This window comes from Colius striatus, chromosome 2 (genome assembly GCF_028858725.1).
Source record: "Colius striatus isolate bColStr4 chromosome 2, bColStr4.1.hap1, whole genome shotgun sequence".
NCBI classification, from domain to species: Eukaryota; Metazoa; Chordata; class Aves; order Coliiformes; family Coliidae; genus Colius; species Colius striatus.
This window is the reverse complement of record NC_084760.1, coordinates 80,244,439-80,263,139: the sequence shown is the minus strand read 5'-3', so window position 1 is coordinate 80,263,139 and position 18,701 is coordinate 80,244,439. Positions and strand designations below refer to the sequence as shown.

General features: G+C 42.6%; 1 protein-coding gene across 2 annotated transcripts in view; it reads right to left on the bottom strand.

The window, feature by feature from the left end:
• Nucleotides 1-18,701, bottom strand: part of DAAM2 (dishevelled associated activator of morphogenesis 2) — a 178,200-nt gene that overhangs the window by 7,649 nt on the left and 151,850 nt on the right. For both annotated transcript variants that reach the window (XM_061991273.1, XM_061991274.1), the window contains 7 exons: nt 18,420-18,526; nt 17,622-17,710; nt 16,647-16,815; nt 14,908-15,015; nt 13,449-13,509; nt 8,893-9,024; nt 540-710 (listed from right to left, as the gene is read on the bottom strand). In XM_061991273.1, coding sequence (XP_061847257.1) covers nt 540-710; nt 8,893-9,024; nt 13,449-13,509; nt 14,908-15,015; nt 16,647-16,815; nt 17,622-17,710; nt 18,420-18,526 — 837 coding nt within the window. The remainder of the gene's footprint in view (nt 1-539; nt 711-8,892; nt 9,025-13,448; nt 13,510-14,907; nt 15,016-16,646; nt 16,816-17,621; nt 17,711-18,419; nt 18,527-18,701) is intronic.

Here is an 18,701-nt window from a genome sequence, read left to right as displayed (position 1 = left end):
CCACGTCAAGGCCAGACACGGCCCTAGTAATTGAAGTCATCAAGGCTGGCCAGAGATAAATCCTGCCAGTGTGGGCTGCAGCAGGTGCCAGGGCATCCACTGTGTCACCCTATGCTGTCAGGGACAGGCACACAGTAGAGGATGATGGATTCTGAGTGGAAGCTGCCCAGCTGGCAGGATCAAGGGAGATCTGTCTCCCAGAGCTTGTGGCCTGAAAGCAAGATAGTCTGACTAGGCAGGCCACCACTGTCCTGCAAAGTGCTAGGGCAAAACAGGCAGGGCTAGGGCAGAGTGTCTGAATCCAGAAAAGGGTAATTTAGGGGCTAAATATTGTGCTCTTGAGAGCTGACAGTAGAGCCAGCAGGGAAAAAATGTCCTCATTTGTAAAGAAAAAGATACCAAAGAGTGGTGGCAAGGAGAAGAACATCAAGCAGTGACAGTGACAGGGCATGAGCATTGGAATTGGCTCCTTCAGCCTTTCTCTCTTGAGACACAAAAAGGTGATGGAAGGAGACACCTTCCTGTGCCCAGGTCCTCACCATGGCCTCCATGCGTGCCCTGCGCTCCTCTTCTTCCTTTTTCTTCCTCATGTTCTCCAGATCTTGTTTGGCCTCTGCAAATGACTGTAAGAAAGTGTCAAAGATGCCAAAAAATTCATCTGGCTGCATCTTGCCTTCGCTCTCTCCAAAATGCTTCAGTGCCTTGGCATACTGTCAAGGGGGCAGAAAACACAAGAGCAACAATTAGGCAGGAAGTTTAGTGAAGACAGCAAGGCAAGTTTATCAGTAACCACACATGCAGTTCGATTCCCTCTGAGCATTCAGGCAGCAAGAGCAGAAACTTGCCCCCAGAAACAGAAGGGCCTCCCCTTAAGGCAAGCGCCTCTGGCCCTGAAGAATCTGCTGTCCTGGATATCCTTTGGGTAAGGAGGGGGCAATGTTGCTGGAGAGCACTAGCTGTCCACTTATACAAAACAAAAGAAACAAGTTCAGTGCCCGAGGGTGATGGAGTAATTTCAGAAGACAACCGTCTGGCCACATCTCAGTGGCAGCTGTGGGACAGCAGGGGCACAGAAGAAACTGAGCTGGGGAAACAAGAAGTTTTAGTCCATCCTTTTCCCTTCCACCTTCCCTTCAAATTCACTTCTAAAACGGCTGGAGTTGGAGAGAGTTTTTTTGCAATAACGTTACAGTCTTTCCTCTCAGGAGCTTTTTGCCTGTGTCGTCCGTCACTCTGGAGTTTTCTGAGTCAGGGTGTTGCCTGACAGAGAGGAGACTATGGACAGACACGGCATGAGAGAAGGGCAAGGAAAGCAGCCAGAGCTCCCGGGCAGACTTAAAAGAGAATGAATACATCACAAGTGGCTTTTATTTTAAAAGGCAAATGTTGAGGCTGCAGGATGCATGCGGAAACAGCCAACTGGCAGGACTTCAGTCACAGGGCAGTCCTGTTTGGGATATGGTAAATTCACAGCAACCCCTGGCTCTTGGACATCAGTCCTTGCAGTAGTTGTACTCTCTTCTTTGCTCACTCACAAGCATGTCCCTGTACTCACCAAAATGCACTCAAGGGCATCCATTGTCATCTATCAGCAGTATGTGCACACGTCTTCACTTGAAGTCCTCTGTGAGTGCACACATCTAAAAACTGTATCATTCTCCAACCACCTTTACTCAAACACCTCTGTGTCTCAATGGGCAGCACCAGCAACAAGCTCCTGCTGATGCACAGCTTCCCTACTCTTCTCTGCTTGCACTTTAACACACTACAGCTGAGCTGCAGAGCACCCTTACAGACCGTAATGCTTACCAAACCAAACCCAGACTCTCCCAGGCTACGGACCGCCTTCAGACTCTCTTGTGTGTGCAGTCAGCTCTTACTAACACAGACCAGCCTACCTTAGGTGGGTCCTATTGCAGAATGGACAAGATGTTAAGAACAGTTCAGGCTCAAATCCCAAGCGGAAAAATGAGTTTGAAAGTAGGTCTCATAAACCGCTTTGGCCCTGTACCAGGTAAAGCATAAACAATGTCTCCCAGTCAACTGCGGGGAGAAGAAATCTCCAAGGAAAGCAGCTTCCTCTGGCACAGCCTAAGAGATTCAGCATCTGCCCTCCTCTGCTTTCCCTGCCAGGCCCACAAAGCAGTTTGAAGCAAGAGCTTCTTTTTTCTTTAAAAAGGCTGTGTTCTCAGCCAGAAGGAAACAAAGAAACCCGAAGTATCTGGGGAACAAAAATTAAAAAAAAGAAGAAAAAAAAGAAGTGTTGGAAGGAATGCAAGTTGCTTTGAGCTACCAAACATGGCAGGAGTTGAAGGAGGCACTAGAGCAGCAAGTCATGGATGGACTTCAGAGTATGGAAATAGTAACAGATTAGTTCCCTGGTTTAACTCCTTTCCTCTGCAACCATTGAAGACACACACACACACACACAAGTATGCACACCTACTCCCTCTCTCCACCTCTCTTTGCATATATGTCTTTTCTCTGTACATAATGTACACATAGTCTGCGTGAATATTAGTTAAGTGCAGCAGCCTCAGTAATCCACACCGAGCAGCTAGTGCTCTTCAGCAGAGAATACGGGCTGTCAATAGTGCAGAAGGAGATAGAGCACAGCTATGTGCTAGATTTTCTTGGCTTGCCTGCTCCATTGTGCCAGTCAGGGACAGGGGAGCAGGAGTGCCAGAGAAAGACTTCAGCACAGGGACTGCCACTGATGCTTGAGCACACAGACCGCCTGAAGCACATTACTCACAGGAGATGTGGTACCTAGAATCTCTTCCCACTTAACTTGTGATTAATTCCTGTCAAAAATGAATGTAAAGCACAAATTAAGAGCAGTGACTAGAGCTGCCAGTTAGAAGTAAGGCTCGTCCATCTCCTGTGAAGCCTGAAGTGCAAGGGCAGCCCACAGGAGATGGCTGTTGGAGCACCTGCTCCCACCCTACGTTCCTCTTGTGCACAGCAAAGGTGAGTGAGAGGGCATGCAGGAGCCCAGCTGGTTTGAGCCCATGAATGGCCACAGGGATCTCCTAGGCTCTTAGGGAGGCTGGGGGGTTGAGGAGAGAGGTCCTCGTCTGGAGTTCTTGGATCCTATGTACATGGAAGTCTCCATTAGAGGGTGGTGTTGTCTGCAAATGTTCTGCACATGGGCCTGTCACCCAACTACTAGTGCCAGCTAGTTCTTATCACACTGGTAGAGGGGCTTTTGCCACTACCACTCTGAGGAGGAAAAGTATTCCTGTGCTGAAAAGACGCAGAAGCCTGGGAGCCTTCCAGAGACACTCATGAGTATAAGGCATTGTGGTCTCTAAGCAGCAGCAAGGAGGAGGCTGAGAACAGACTGCCTTTGGTGCCCTGTAACAGGGCTTAGTAGGTCACAATCACTTACTGTAAAGCAGTGAAAGATGAAAAGCAAAAATCTGTGAGCTAGATGTACTAAAATAACTATAAAAGAGAAATTTGCAGTTCACTGAAGTAAACATTTTCCTTCTTTCTCAACCCCCTCTGGGAAAAAAAGGCTGACTGAGCAGAGCAAGGCAAGTCAGGAGACCCAGCCTCTGTTGCCAACTCTGCCCATGCTGTGGCTTGGGAACTCACGCTCCCTCTCTGTGCCTTCCTTTCTCCATGCATTATGGAACAGAAAGTGTTGCCCCACTAATGTGATATAGGAAACGGCAAAAAAATCTGTTGCTCGCATCTCTAGGGCCCTACATTGGTTCAATGCACTGTTGTGAAGACAGCCATGCCATCTTTTCACTGTTTAAACTGCAACAGACCCCTCTGTTTTTTGCTACTTCTTCTAAGTCCCCGAAGCTCTGGTGCTGCAATCGTGTGCTTTTTTTAAAGCACCATTGCTGGGATAAGGAGCAGTGAGCTGCTGGAGGCAACCTCCCCAACTCTGGTAAGAAGCCCAGGCAGGCTCTTACCTGCCCATAGTCGCTAAAACCACACTGCCTTCCTCAGGGGGTAATGGGCAGCACAGCACAGACTGTGGTGCTCTGGATCCGAGCCCTCTCTTCTGCTCTCTGCTGCAGGGTTTGTGTCACCCTGTACAAACCACTTGACTGCTCCATGGTCAGATTCCCTACCAAACAGTACCTGATCTCTTGCAGAACTGTGAAATCTGTAGCTAAGTCTTTGTGTATGCAAAACACTTCCCAGAATGCTGTGGCATGCTGTAATACCATGGAACAAGGGCTAAAACCTGCTTACTCCTGAAGTCATTTGGGGACAGATGGTACGGGCAAAAGCAAGATGGAAAACTGTGTTTCAGCAGGTTTTCCACTGTAATACAGGATGATATCTCTTTTTTTCATTAAAAACTTCATTTCCACACCATAAGGGCCCCCAAGCTCCATGATATAACAGGTCCACAAGCTCAGTGCCAGCTCTGCTTCCTCTGCCAAACTTTCCACTGAATTCATCCTCTTGCCAAAGCAAATCGTTTAGACAGTTGTTTATTTTAAAAAGCCATTTTAGCAAGAAGAGGGAAAGCAGGACAGCAGCACACACACTCTGCTGTGCTTGCCAACGAAATGTTAAACAGTGGCAGAAGAGCTCTGGAGACTGTAGGAGCAGGGCTCTATGAGGAGGAGGAAAAACAGTCATGACAAAAAATTCCTGCTATCTGTACTGTCTGCTGTTGTGGGAGAAACCAATGGATAAATTAATTATGCCATGTAGCCATGCAACATGAACTGTCTTCCCCAGAGAAGTCATCTTGAGTTTGTTGTCAAGAAGACTCCAGTCCTCTACTTGAGGCAGTTTGAATAGATGTCTCGTCTCTTTACCAGGCAGATTCAGATCAGTTAATGGAAAGAGCCAGGCCAATTTCAGGAAGGGCCGGGCCCAGCTCTCCTTGCACCTGAAAGCTCTTCAAGGACTCTCTCAGTAGTCTGACAGCAACTCAGTCAGTCCCAAAATTGAGATGCAGGTGCTATAAACCTTTCTGATGTGTTAGATACCAGCCTGCCTGAAAGCATCTGCAGTTCTACATTACTGTAAAACAGCTATGTAATTTATTAACCAAATGGATGTTTCTGACAGCAGGCTGTGCTGCCTGCTCATGGCCTTTGTAACATACCTCATCTTAACTTCTTCAGTCTCCATCCTGATCTGTTTCTTACTCATTGGCCTCAGTGGCTGACAGAAAATACCAGTCCCTCAAAATGAATGACTGAAGTGCATAGCCTTCTAAGTGGCACTTGAACTGCAGTATTTCTGTGTGTTTCATAGCATTCTGCTGTTAATGACTATTTGCTTAAATGCATTTTGGCTTTTGCTATCTTTCTGTTCTTCAAAACAGTTACTGTATGTTCTAGGCATGTTAAATGTATGTGCAGAACTCCCTTCTCCATGATGATAAACATCCTGCTTGATAGGAGCTGTCAGGAGAAAGACTAGGGGTAGACACTTTGCATCAGCCTTGCATCAGCCTTGCCCAGGCAGCGGCCTCCATTGTGCCTCTATAGAGAGGCTGAAGCTTGATACTCGCCATAGGAATGACAATAACTGACTAAGCAGACCTTGTTTTTCCAGGAAGATCCAAAATGTTTTAAAACCAGGTTTGTTAAAAACGAAGCATAAAGCAGAAGAGTTATGAAGCAGCCTAGCAATCTCAGTTCATACCTGTCAACATGTAAGTATGTTGTAAAGCTTCACATATAGGGCAAACGTCACCTTTCTTCAAGTGGGAAAATAAAATTAATATCATGAGAGGACACTGTCTCTCTGGGCATTTTCATTGCATTCCCACAGGAAACATGAGGGAAAATGTTCATAAACAAAATTCAACCCCATTTTATTCTTTCTGATGTAAACTCATCATTTTTTCATTTGTGTAAACAAGTAAAAACTGGTGAAGTATTCCAGGGCAGAATCCCACTTCCTCCTGCCCTCACCTTCCAATTTATGGGAAATGGCAGAAAACACTATCCCTTGATCTAATTTATATATTCCCTTATAAAGTAACATTGAAAGTGAGAAAAACACAAAAAGAACAAGAACCAGCTGTGCTAGAGTGGCTGTTTAAAGAATCGGTCTAAGTTTTCAATCAGTTCTTAACTAAGCCATCTGTTTACTGCATGAAGATAAGTGCAGTTACAAGGCTTCCACTGCAAACACGGATGCCTGCATCTGACAGCCTGCCCCTTTCAATTTAACATACCACTTCCTCCCCATGGGCACTAACTGTAAAAGGTCTCGTTTAAGCAAAAAGGCCAAAAAAAGAGCGCTGCATGGGACTGTGAAAAATGTCCTCTACAGAGAAGGTCAGCACCACACCTTGGTAATGGATTGTTTCCAGAACTAGAATAAAGAAATGACTTTTGCTAAAACTAGACATTTTTAAAAATTAAAAAAAAACCAAAACAACAAAACAAAACAAACTTTCCAGGTTTGAAAAGATGATTTGTATTGTTTTAAATCCCAGCTGAGGAAACATGGCTCTGATTAACTCATCACAATCAATTAGCCACATCTATATTTAGAAGGATATCCGACTCCAGCTGTTAAAACTAAGGCTTCATTATTATTAATAAATCTCTGAAACAGACCAATTCTTCCTGGGCTCATTAGGATATTTTTAAAAGTCTACCCTCTCCCACTACCTTTTTTTTTTTTTTTTGTTCAGTTTGCTTTGCTTTGAGAAATCAAAACAGAACAGTACAATCAATGTCTTGGTCTCTCTCTTCCTTTAACTGGCTAGTTACAGTAGGTTTCCATGTTAAGAAAAAAGCTTGTGATTCAAGAATCACAGAAAGTCCATTGAGGTTGGAAGATGTTACAGGCTTTGCAAAGCACATCTGGTTTGTTGAAAATGTCCAGCTTTTTTCCTTCTCTTTTTTTTTTTCTTTTCTTTTTTTAAGAAAAAAAGATGAAAAAGAAGAAGAAGAGCTGGAAAAAATAATATGAGGCAAGCACAAGAAATAGCTCAGCATTGGTAAGGACAGACAGTTCCCTTTTAGGAGTCCAAAAGCAGCTTTTTGCCAGTGGAAGAACCAAAGCCATAGGTTGAGCAGAAGTTGGAAAGGCATGTGTTCAAACATAGTAAGGGTGTGTACGGAGAAGGTAGAAAAACATTTCCTCAGCATGTTATAGTCATTAAAATAAAACATCTCTTTATGTCCAGCGCTTTATGTTGGCTATGTCTAAAAAAGTGTGCAACAACTTCCAGACATATTGATCTGTCTGTAGGGAAATTCTCTGGTTATTCTTAAAGCAAAAGAATGGCATTTTTCCTGCAAGTGCCAGATCAAGAAAAGTTGATACATTTGCTGTTTTTTAACCCCTGATTGACCTTGTAAAGGATCTGCATTGGGCTTCTGTCCTAGTGCTTCAGAAGAACGGACCACCACCGTCTATAATACCAAACCAAATGCAGGCATTCTAAGCCAAGGACAGTGAATTCATTTCCAGAAACATGTATCAAACTTGTAATGAAGTTGAAAAATTTACCCGGTCATAAACCAAAAGCCTCAAAACCATAGAAAATTGAGCTTTTCTCAGTAAATTTAGTGGAGGCAGGGAAAGTAAAATATTATTTTTGTGATTATAAAGCCAGTATGGTGCGATTTTGGAAATTACATTGGAAACGGTTCGAATCTTCTCAATCAACATGACAACAATGAAAAAATTAGGCATGTTATTCTCCACACAATTTCCTTACAACATTAACAAGTGTCAGACGGTCCAGCTTTGCCTCCCGAATACTCTAATAACTACTGCCCCACTGGCATTTGCCAGGGTAGCTAGCTACAGCTGACAGCTCCTAGTGTCTGCAGCTGCAAGTCCTGCATTATATCCACAGTGAGGAAAAGCTTTTGCATTACAGAATGACATTACTGTAGAGCAACTGGATGAGTGTAGAGTCTTACAGTTCAGATCCTCGGCCTGTATCCTTCCAATCCAGTGGCATAGCTTTCATAAAAAGTGCAATAGGTCCCTTAGTGCTACAAGGACTGACACTAGCGGTGGAAACAATTCAGTCCAAAAGAAATAACGTATGTGCTTCATAAAGCCAAACACTCTTAATGTGCCAGCCAACACGGGCAGATTTGCCATTACATATCATTTACTTTAGAACCTGCTCTTCTGTAAACATTTTCATATGCTTATGATCTTTTCATATAAATTCTTCCTCATCCAGCTGAGAGACAGAGGGATTAGTGCCAGACTCCAATCATCAGCAGAGAACAAGCACCTCCTTACTTGTATAAATCTGGTAATGGAGATGCAGATAGTTGAAAGGATAAAGTGATCACAGCAGCACCTGAAGAGAAACACGCATGTAGTTCTGACCGTGTAAGAGGGATCCAGCTACATTAGACAAACCACGCATGCTTGGGATTTCTATCCTTGCAATTAAATACTAGCAGCAACAGAGAAGCACAAGTGGAAAAATTCAGATATTCAGGGTTACTGAACTATCCAGGGGCACATTTTTAAAGGAAATAAATGAAGCACAAACATCTCTAGCTGAATGAGCAGAGTGGGATGAGGTCAGAAGCTGAAGGTAAAAGACGTGAGGTCACTACTACTAATCACCAAAGGATCTCTTTTTGAGAGGTTGCTTAAAAGGCAGTCCCTTCAACACTATGGCACAGTGTGATATCCTGGTGCAGACATTGCCATCACAGTTCTATGCCACATACAGTGTTAAGGATATTAGTAAGAAGTGGGCAAGAGCACTGAACCTTCTTTTAATCCTATAATATATTCTAAAGGGCTGCAGGGTAGCCTAGAAAAAATAAGAAATTTCAGCCCATACCACTTCCAGTGTCTGTTATAGTTTTCACTACAGTCCCAGCATCTGAAATTGCTGCTTCCATTTTGATTCAGGCTTTTTGACTGAGCCAGTGAAAGCCCCAACATTTCAAAACATATTCTTACCTTGTCTCTAGCCTCATTAAGCAGGTCTTCTAACTCTGAGAAGCTGAAACTGGCCACAGTGATGAAATCACTCATGACAGGAACGAACCTGTCCCCTGATTCCCGCATGCGCCTCTTCTGGTAATCTAGTTCCTGAAAAAGAAGAAGAAAGAGATATAGACAGGCAAGCATCAGGGATTCCTTGCTAACAAGGAAGGAAGCAGAGAAGCCCATCTACTTTGCTCAGGGAAGTGCATGCTCTGCTCCGCTTCACACACATTCATCCAGAGCTGTAACTCAGAAACCACTTTCTCGCTAAGTCAAAGGTATTGCCTTTTCAGCAGGAGAAAAAAGGTTAAGGTGGGACAAGGAAGGTCTTAGTTACAGTTCCCTTGTCCTCAAACAACAGCCACTCCAAATAAAGCCAACCAATTTTATAATTCAAGCATCAAGTACCTGAAATGCTGGTTTTAAAAAAATTTCCTATGTAAAATGACAAATAATAGACAACTCCAATTGTGTAGCAAATGAATTTGGAATTTTTCATAGTGTTTCCCTCCATCTTGTCTTCCCATGATGACTGAAAATGCTGTATACTTGGGGAAGTATGTATATGTGTGAGTAATTTATAAAGTTCCTAGCTCTGGATCTCCCCTTTAGTTCCCTGAAAAGCACCAGGTGGGCAGCAAAAAGACATCAAAATTGGTTCTCCTGCTGAAAACAACCAGATAGATGTCAGGTGCAACATTTGCTAGCAGCCTGCTAACCAGTAAGCTTTAGCTTGGATGTCAGAAAAGCCACACTTATAAACTGGTGCTATTGCCACAAGAAGATTTATGGAGAAAAAACCCACCTTAAAATCACAGGAAACTAAGTTTTATTTGTTCACTGCATACAGAAAGGTACAAAATATCTTGTAAGATTCTTTCTTTCTGGCTCAAGATTGTAAGTTTTAAGCCAAGATTACCCGTGCTATCTCTCCTTTTACTCTATTCATTGTGCTTGTGGCACAGAAAAGAGCTACAGAGCTCTTATAGAAGACTGGCAGTCTCCCATGCCTATGATTGACTTATGTGCTGTAGATAGTCTCATGGGGATGATGAAATTGTAATCTGGGCCTCATCTTTATTCTCAGATGAATAATCAGTAGGAATGATAAAGCCTTACTTTCTCTGTAGGAAAAGCAGCATGAACCAGCAGGTCAAGTTACAATCTGACCCTCTGTTCCCTCTGGAAAAAAATATTTTTGTGCTGGCTGCAAGTCCAGCTACATGCATGTTTGGTGCTCTCTGTCACTGGTCATCAAAATACTGGTTCACAGAGCCAAATGGGTAGGTTTATAAGCATCTGTGCTGAGAAACTCCTTGGGAATTGCTCCACAGTTCTGATGAATGCAAAGAATTACTCTGGCCATCAACAATCTAAAATCAGATATGATATATCTTCTGGTCAGATGTGAGCTGGAAAAAGAATGTAACCACTAGAAGGAAAGACCACAAGGCAGAAAGGGGACAGGAAAAGCAATGGCAAGAGAAAAGTCCACATTAAAGAAGTGCTATTTCCCCTGCTTCATATTACATCCTCTTCTCCACTGGTTTTCCTAACACATCACAAGAGACAGTCCCGGGAGCACTACTCGGTTACATCAGTTTGCAATAAATTGTCTCTGTGTTACAGTCACTTTGAATTGGATCTTACAAGTACAGGAAATGTCACTTCACATGTTTCTAAGAATTATGCATATTTTTTTCAACCACTGATTCATATTCAAATTTTTAAGCTGATTTTAGCTGAAAGTTGCTCTACTCCCTCCTCCTTGCTCCCATCCCCAAGCAGGTGAGTATAGTAGTTCTGTCACCTTACTGTTGAAAACCATGGCATTGGAGGTACTTATTGGAGAGCAATGTTTTTTGAAGTAAAATTGAGATTTAGAGGACTGCCTTTAAATTTCAAATTCAGCCTTTCCCTGCAGAATAATTCTTTCAAAATAAAAAAACCCACACAAGTAACCAGCGTGACTATGTAATCAGATCGAGACTGATGGCACAGAGTAAGAAACTACTGTGTATCTTCTAGAAAAGGTCTATACCGGTCATAAAAGTGCAACCACAGAAGCTAGCACTGCCTCTGGTGGGCTGGACTGCCAGTTCTCTAGAGAGATGAAATGATTCAGCTGTGGCAGTGGTTTCTCAAGTGGTGGTTATGATCTCCCTGCTGTGTGAGAGAAGAGCTTTGCTGACAGACTTCACTTCCTGATTTGAAGAAGACCAAGAATTACTGAACTGTCCTTCTGGGAGCATCCTACACAAAGGTAACAGCTGCATGCATGTCTTGAAAACTAATATGTCTTATTTTTACAAAGAAGCTGTGAGTTCAGGAAGGGAAAGGGTTAGTAGTACCTTTAAGAACATCTGACTGTGAAACTATTTTTAGCCTTCTGTTCTTAAGGGGCCTTGAAGAAACTTCTCAGTCACTGGAGCCAAGGCTGTGGTGAGAACACACTGGAATGGAATCAAGAATCACACCTTCCCCTCCTCCCCCTTCCACCTGACAGTGATCTTCTATTGTTGCTATAGCGCTGCTTTTTACACTCCAGAAAACCACAAATTGAGCAAGTAGAATGGGAGGTGCTGGCAGCCCTAGATGAAAAATACCATTTCAGGAGAAGACTGAACAGGGAAGAGAGTGATTGAATGAGAAGGAGAGGTTGTCCATGGAATCCTCGTATGGGAAAGAGAAGAAAAATTGGCTGAAAAGGCAAAAGGACAAATAACCCAATTACAGAAAGCAAGACAGAAGTAGTACTTGCATTTCAGTAGGGGGAACTGTCTGTCCCAGCCAAAACTGGGCCTCTCCATGTCATAAACCCATGTCAGCCTGCCCTTCACAGGTGCTTTTAATTCCCAAGCACTGCACTCTATGCATGCAGGACTATCTCTTCTCATTGCTGTGTTCTCCCTTACCCCCAAAATCCTGAAATGAGGTTTGGAAAGCTCATGTTTTCATGGGAAGATCACTGGGTAATTACAAGATGAACTGCTGGAGACAGACAGACAGCCTGGGGGCCTCTGACAGGACAAAGATCCCTTCCTTTACCCCCAGAGCCAAACCAAACTTAGGCCAGTTGAAAGGAAAATGAAGTCATCACTGTCTGTCTCATAGTGGATGAGAAAAACTGGAGGGTCTTGTGTTAGTTCCTCATAGACAGGTAATCCTTTTGCACAGAAACCACCCAACGCAATTCCCAACCAGTCCCTTTGCTAGCAGTCTCAGTGCAGAATGCTCCTCATCTGGAATGCTCCACTAGTATTCAGCTGACATGAACTGAAAAGAATAGGTGAAACATTCTGAAGACAGAGGGACACTGAAAAGTGTGGCTAACAAAACTTTGTTTGAAAGGGCAAAGAACAGCTAAACACAGCAGGGACCACAGCAGGGGGCCTTGTCTCTCAGCACTACCCTTGCTTCAGTATATTCAACATGTAAGAGACACCAGCACAACCGGAATGTAGGATTTTGTCCTATTCTTGCAGAAGGAGAATGTTCTTAGGCTTATGTTTATCTGTGCAGGTGACAGGGCTGTTAAGAGACAGAGAAAACAGAGTGACTTTAGCATTTAATTTTTATGTTTTCAGCTGCTCTGCAAAGACTAACTTGCTGTTCCTCACATCAGCTTTTGTGACAGGTAGTTATTTGTTACTGCCATTTCACAGAGAAGAGGCAAATGCATGAGGTTGTTTGCAGCCACACACTTATGTCAATGGCATAAGTAAGAGACAAATACAAGATTTCCTACCTCCTGTCATTGAGCACAGTATCCTGCTCTGTGCTCTCCTGCCTCAGGAAGGCTGGAGACTTTCTCCAGGAACAAATTCAACATGTTAACTAAAGGAGGCTTCCAGGTAGGGGAACTACAGCTGACACATAAACTTGTGACTCCAATAAGCATTTAGGCCCATCCTTCATCTTTAACTCTTATAAATTCAGTATACACGACTGCATCAATACACCATTTCTACTGTTCTCTGTTGAAATGGAAGGCTCTGTACTACCTAAGTACAAATTAAACACAGGCAACCTAAGTCCAGCTTAAAAAGTTTTCATCAGGAAATAAAGCCTTTGTTGCTTTGCTTGCCAACTCAGCTTCTTCATGGTTAACAAATCTATCTAAGCCTTCCCAAGGAGTGCTTAGGACAGGTTAGGGTTGTGTATAATTCCACTACCTGTTTACTACTACTTCAAGAGCCATATGAAACACTCAGTGGCCAGGCATACTTCAGTAAGAAGGAGCAAGAGTTTTATTTCTTCTTTCAGTCCATGTCATTTATCAAACTGTCCTTTTACTTTCCAGACTGAGATCAAACAAGCTTTTCATTAGACTTAAGTCTGCTAAGATCATCAGCAGGAGCTCCACATGAGAAGCTTTTATTTGTTTTTTCTTGGTTAATGCATTCTGGAATGGAATGGAGAGGAATGGAAAAAGAAAGCCCACTTTCTCTTATCATAAAATATATAGTGCCCCTGATTCTGAAAGAGTTATTTTACGTATGGTGTTTTGGAAACCTTCAGATACTTACAGCTTCAACAGCTTTCAATCCGGTCTTTATGTTGTTGACTTCCTTCTCCAACTCTACCAGGCTGCACAGGAGACAGATACAGAGCAGATGAAACAAAAAGAGCAGTGTTACAGAGGAATACAGGAACTGTGCAGCAGAACAGACTGTTGGCCTATCAAGTCTGGTATCTGGCCTCTGGCACCAGCCACACCAGATGCTTAGAAATGAGGGGAAGGGGGTCTGTTAATGCTCTGTGCTGCTTTTTGTATGAGATGTAAGATGAGGCCGATCTTGTTTGCCTGTTGTCACACTGAAGATCAGGATCTCCCCCATGAGATGAGCCTGACACTCCAGCAAGGAGCTTATGCCACATGGCCAGCTTGCAATAATGAGCTGACACATAGGCAAGGGACCCCAGATTTAACACACACATTACTGGGGTCTCCAATTATCTCTACACATGATTCTTGAACCACCTGACTACTAAATCCCATTAGCAGTACATTTACATGTGATTATTGCTGTCCTCATGATCCAAACACTGTGTTTTTTCATCTGCTATAATAGAAAGTAGTCATCTACTATAATAGAAAGTAGTCCTTAAAGCTTAGATTGTAACTGAGCATATAACTCTACTGCTAAGGTTAATAAATGCATCCCTAGAATCAGTTGTACCAATTTTCTTCTCATAATATAAAGAAAAGAGTTTTTTTCCAAGACTTGCATTAAAAGAATGAGTTCTCATTTCCAGGTAACTAGTTAGTAGTACCTCTTGTGAGTCAGCATGCATCTCCTCCAGCTATTTGATGAATACTAGTTTACATCTCAAAAATACCACTAATGTCTTAAACTGTGAACCCTCATTTATTTTTCACTTGTCTTTCATTAGCTGGAGTGGTTCCCTGTACAAAGAAACATGGCTGGGCAAATAATATACAAAGGTGTTTTCAAGTAGTGCTTTGGAAATAAAATATTTTTTTAAATGTTAGTGTTTTGTGTGTACTTATTTTCCACACCTACAGAAATGGAAAGAAAATATCATTGAAATCCATGCAGAAAGTTTTCCACATTTCTGTGTAAGACAGATCTGTGCAAGACAGATCTGTGCAGAAGTTTGAACAATCTTCCTGAAAAGGGCTTACTATTATCTTCAATTATCCAGAAAAACAGCACATGACTTAGATGAACAACCATAGGAAAATGGTGAGTAAATTACAACCAACCAGCGGTCTAGTTACAATACCCAATTCAGGAATAAAGCAGATACAGTCATATCTGAGCAAAGCTGTCAAATTAGTTATTGACAATGTTTTTTGACCAAAATTTTCTGTTGATGTCCATCAAGGATGTGAGCAAAGGCATTTCAGCTGTAAGGCTGGCCATGAGTTTAGAAGTCACCAACAAAAAAACGGATGACCATTAAGTTAACAGAAATCACTGGAACTCCAGCTTTGGGAACAAGCAATAGGACTGGACTTACTTGACTTTTGCTGCTTCTGGAAGATGCTGCAACTCAGACTGAATATCTAGGATATCTGGATAGTTCTTTTCAAAGATCATTATTAAATAGTGCAACAGAGTAATGTTCCTAACAAAAAAATAAAAGAAACAGAGGTGAAAAATCTTCCTCTGAGAAATGTGCTTGAATGAACAAAACAAACAATATATCAGAAATTAGGAGCTTTGTTGAAAAATGAGTTATCCTTCCTAAAACCTCAAGCAATATATTGTGCCGTGATTTATTCTGGAAGCATCAGTATGCTTCCATCCATCTGTGTAAATGGTGTAACATGAAACAAAACTGTGTAACACAGTATACTATTTGTCTCCAGATTCTTCAGAGAATAATCAACTAAGAGTATTGAAGTAATATTAAGTGCTAAAGGAGAAGTGATTTGTTCTCAGTGGCAACATGAAAAAAAAACCTAAGAGAGAAGGAAAAGGTTTTTTGAAGACCAAAGAAGCTGTAAAGAAAACAGAAAAAAGTAATGAAACAGTTATGAGTAGTGGTCAGACTCAGTATTACAAAAGCAAGGGCAGCTCAAGTAGGAGTGGATAGAAATGAGACGTATAAGAGATGTAAGAGAACGTTTAAGAAAATTTGTAAAGTAAATGATTAATTTTGCATCAGTGAATTTTGCATGTAGAGAGAACAGCCAGCCATAACAGTTACTGGAGGTGGGTGTTATGTGGTTAACTGACAGGCAAGATGGCAGATGGACACTGCTTCACACAGACTTCAGTCTGCGTTTAGCCTGAGAGCTGGGAACCGGTGAGAGAACAGAACTACACAGGACATTTAATATATGGAAAATCAAGCCAAGCTACATTAAGACAAAAAAATTTTCAACACTAGCTACAAAAGTGTTAGCCTTGGAATATGGAAAGGACATCATGGCAGTCAAAACAGAACTCTATTCAAACTCTGTTAGGCAGAGATGAATTTCTTACGGCTTCTTACTGCCATTATTCATCATGTCAAAACTGAAGTCATTTCACCATGACTTTGGTCTCAGCAAGTCTCAAGTCAAGGAAGGTGTGAGTTAGTAAGAACCAGTATAGGAGATCTTCAAGGAAAATCTTAGTGATGCAAGAGCCCCAAAATGGTATTTTCTCCTCAGTTACAGCTAGATTAGTTTCCAGAACCAGTATTAGGACGTGGGACAGCCCATGCCCACAAATAGTAAGCTCCACCTTCCCCCAAACCAGCTGTTTTCCTTAACTACTCTAGATATAACCAGGCTCAGTTTCTCTAAACTATGCCTTCTGTTTCCATTACTAGTGTAGGCAGAGAGACAGTTTATGACAGTCCCGCATCAGAAACATATGCTGTGGTCAGAAGTTTTTGTATTTTCTTTTTTTCTCAAAACCATGGCCACAAAACTTTGGTATAAGGGGCAAATTCTATAGAAATCCCATCCCCTCATCCAGCTTATTTCAGTTATTTGTGAAACAGTACATTTTGTCATCTTTGCATAGTGTTGCAGAAACACAATCTGATGAAAGAGGTGCATTACCCAAAGAAATGGCAGAATGTGAGTACTGTGTTAGTAGCTGGTCTTAACTGTTGCAGGACCTTTTAGAGAGAAAAGCACGTCTTAAATGGCAAATAAGACATTATTTTAATATAGAGCCGCAAACAAACAAAACCCCCCGCTGTTGTTACTATAAGAGATGCAGCAGCACAGAAACTAACACATTTACAGCCTTCTAGCCTACCTGTCTATGCTGGATTTGGTGTCTGCAATTTTGTTCAGGCTGGAGACTTTGAAGCCATAGGCACTGCCCCTTTGGCCTTTGTTCATATAATTCCCAAAGGCCAGAACCACCTCTAGGAGTTGCCTCAAACGCTTGCTTCGGATGAGTTCTTTGGATGCCAGAAGAATGGCTTGAAAAGAGAAAAAAGAAGTCACAGGTAATTGCATAGTAGCTGTTTTTAACATGCTTGGGCCTATTTTGAAGTACCTTAAAATGCCCGTCTGACTATTGCCCAGAAAATGCTGCAACGCTGTGTGTGTACTGTCCTTCCTGCAGCCCAGAACCAGGATACAAAATTGTAACAGTTGGAAAAGATCTGTAAGAGGATCAAGTCCAACTGGAATATGAACTACATCTAGTCTGTAGGATGCTGCTCTGAACCTGGGAGTAAGGCTGTTCCTCCTGGACCTCACAGTCTAAAAACATAGCCAGTGAGAATGAGGGAAAGGCTTGAGCTCATCTGAAAATGAAGAGTAGAACACATTCACCTCTTCTCTGCAATAACCATGGATGTGGCACAGAAGCCATACTTCCCTCCTACCCCTCCTGCTCCTTCGAAGAAGTTACACATTCCCAGAAGACTACCATCCTGAAGTATCCATTCTACCTACCCCATGAAGAGGAAAGGTACAAGGACTTGCAGGTGAGAAGGGGAGGCTGACCTGCACAGAAACGCCAGGAAAGATTTCGGCAGCTCAGTGCAGTACTGTCACATCCATCAGGTCATATTTACAGTGTAACAATCATGCAACTGACTTAATAAAGTCAATGTGTGCAAGAAGAGTGTCAGACATTTCGTTTCTAAGCACATGATATGCCTTGGAATCACTGGCTTTACAACCACAGTACGCATGTAACAGCATGTCCTTTGAAGATAGGTCTCTCTTGACCTTCCCTGTCCCTCTGGCCAAGTCTTAGCAAAAGCTGTAATCATACCTTCCACTTTTGGTTTTGCTTCGGCCAGCCTCTCTGGAAACTTCTTCTTGAAGAATAATGCTTGCAGCCGCTGCTGATAGTGGTCAATCCTGCATGAAGGGTAAAGGGAAGACAACACTGCAGTGGAACTGTATTTTGAAACCCAGAGACAGTATGCTAATGCTTGGATGTTGAGCCCACAAGGCCTACATGTGGGATTACAGACATAGCTCAAGCATCTAACGCTACATAATCCACCTTGTCATGAAAATGGAGGACCTTGAGGCACATTTTGATCATGACTGAAAAGGAGCTGGGAGAATTTCCATTACTCTCAAAATATGAGAGTCATGGGAGATGCCATCTGCGTCTTTATTAGTAGAACAAGATGTTAATCCTGATCGGGTGTCTAGCAAAATTGGAACAAGAAAGCAGGCCAGAGGATGAGGGGATAGCTGATTGGAAAAAAAGGGAACGATATGAAATCCTGACCTCTGGCTACACTACATCTGATATAGCTGGATCTGAATTCCTTTTTGTGTGAACAAGTTTAGGCAGAGGAGGCAGATTTCTGCTTCTCATCAGGGGACTGGTCCTTAAATGACAGCAGGGAGAGTGCTTATTGTCAATAAAAAGTTTGTGTAATGAACAGAAACATTTGTAACATTTGTGGGCTTCTGGCAAATGCAGGGTATAATGCTGGCCCACAATCTCTTGCACATTCCCCCTCAGTGCCAGATGATCCATTTTCAGTAACAATTACAGTTGCTTCCAAGAAGCAAGCCCTCCGTGCACTTTCCCATAATGTACCAAACAGACCTGCTCATTTCAAAGAGGAAACGATCCGCCCGGGCCATGCGCTCAATTTCATGTTTATGCTCCTCCAACAGGTCGGTATCGCTCTTTTCAGGAACGAACTTCAGCAGCTAGAGTGACAGACACAAACCAAACACTGAGATGAGAGATCCAAGGAAAAGGAGAGCAGGACAGAGAGGCACAAACAAACCCTGATGGAGAGAGAGGGCCCTCAGATTTCTGTGCTACCATTGCGAAGCATTCCGTTGACTCAGCTGTGTGACCGTAACTTCAAAAAAGTGCAGC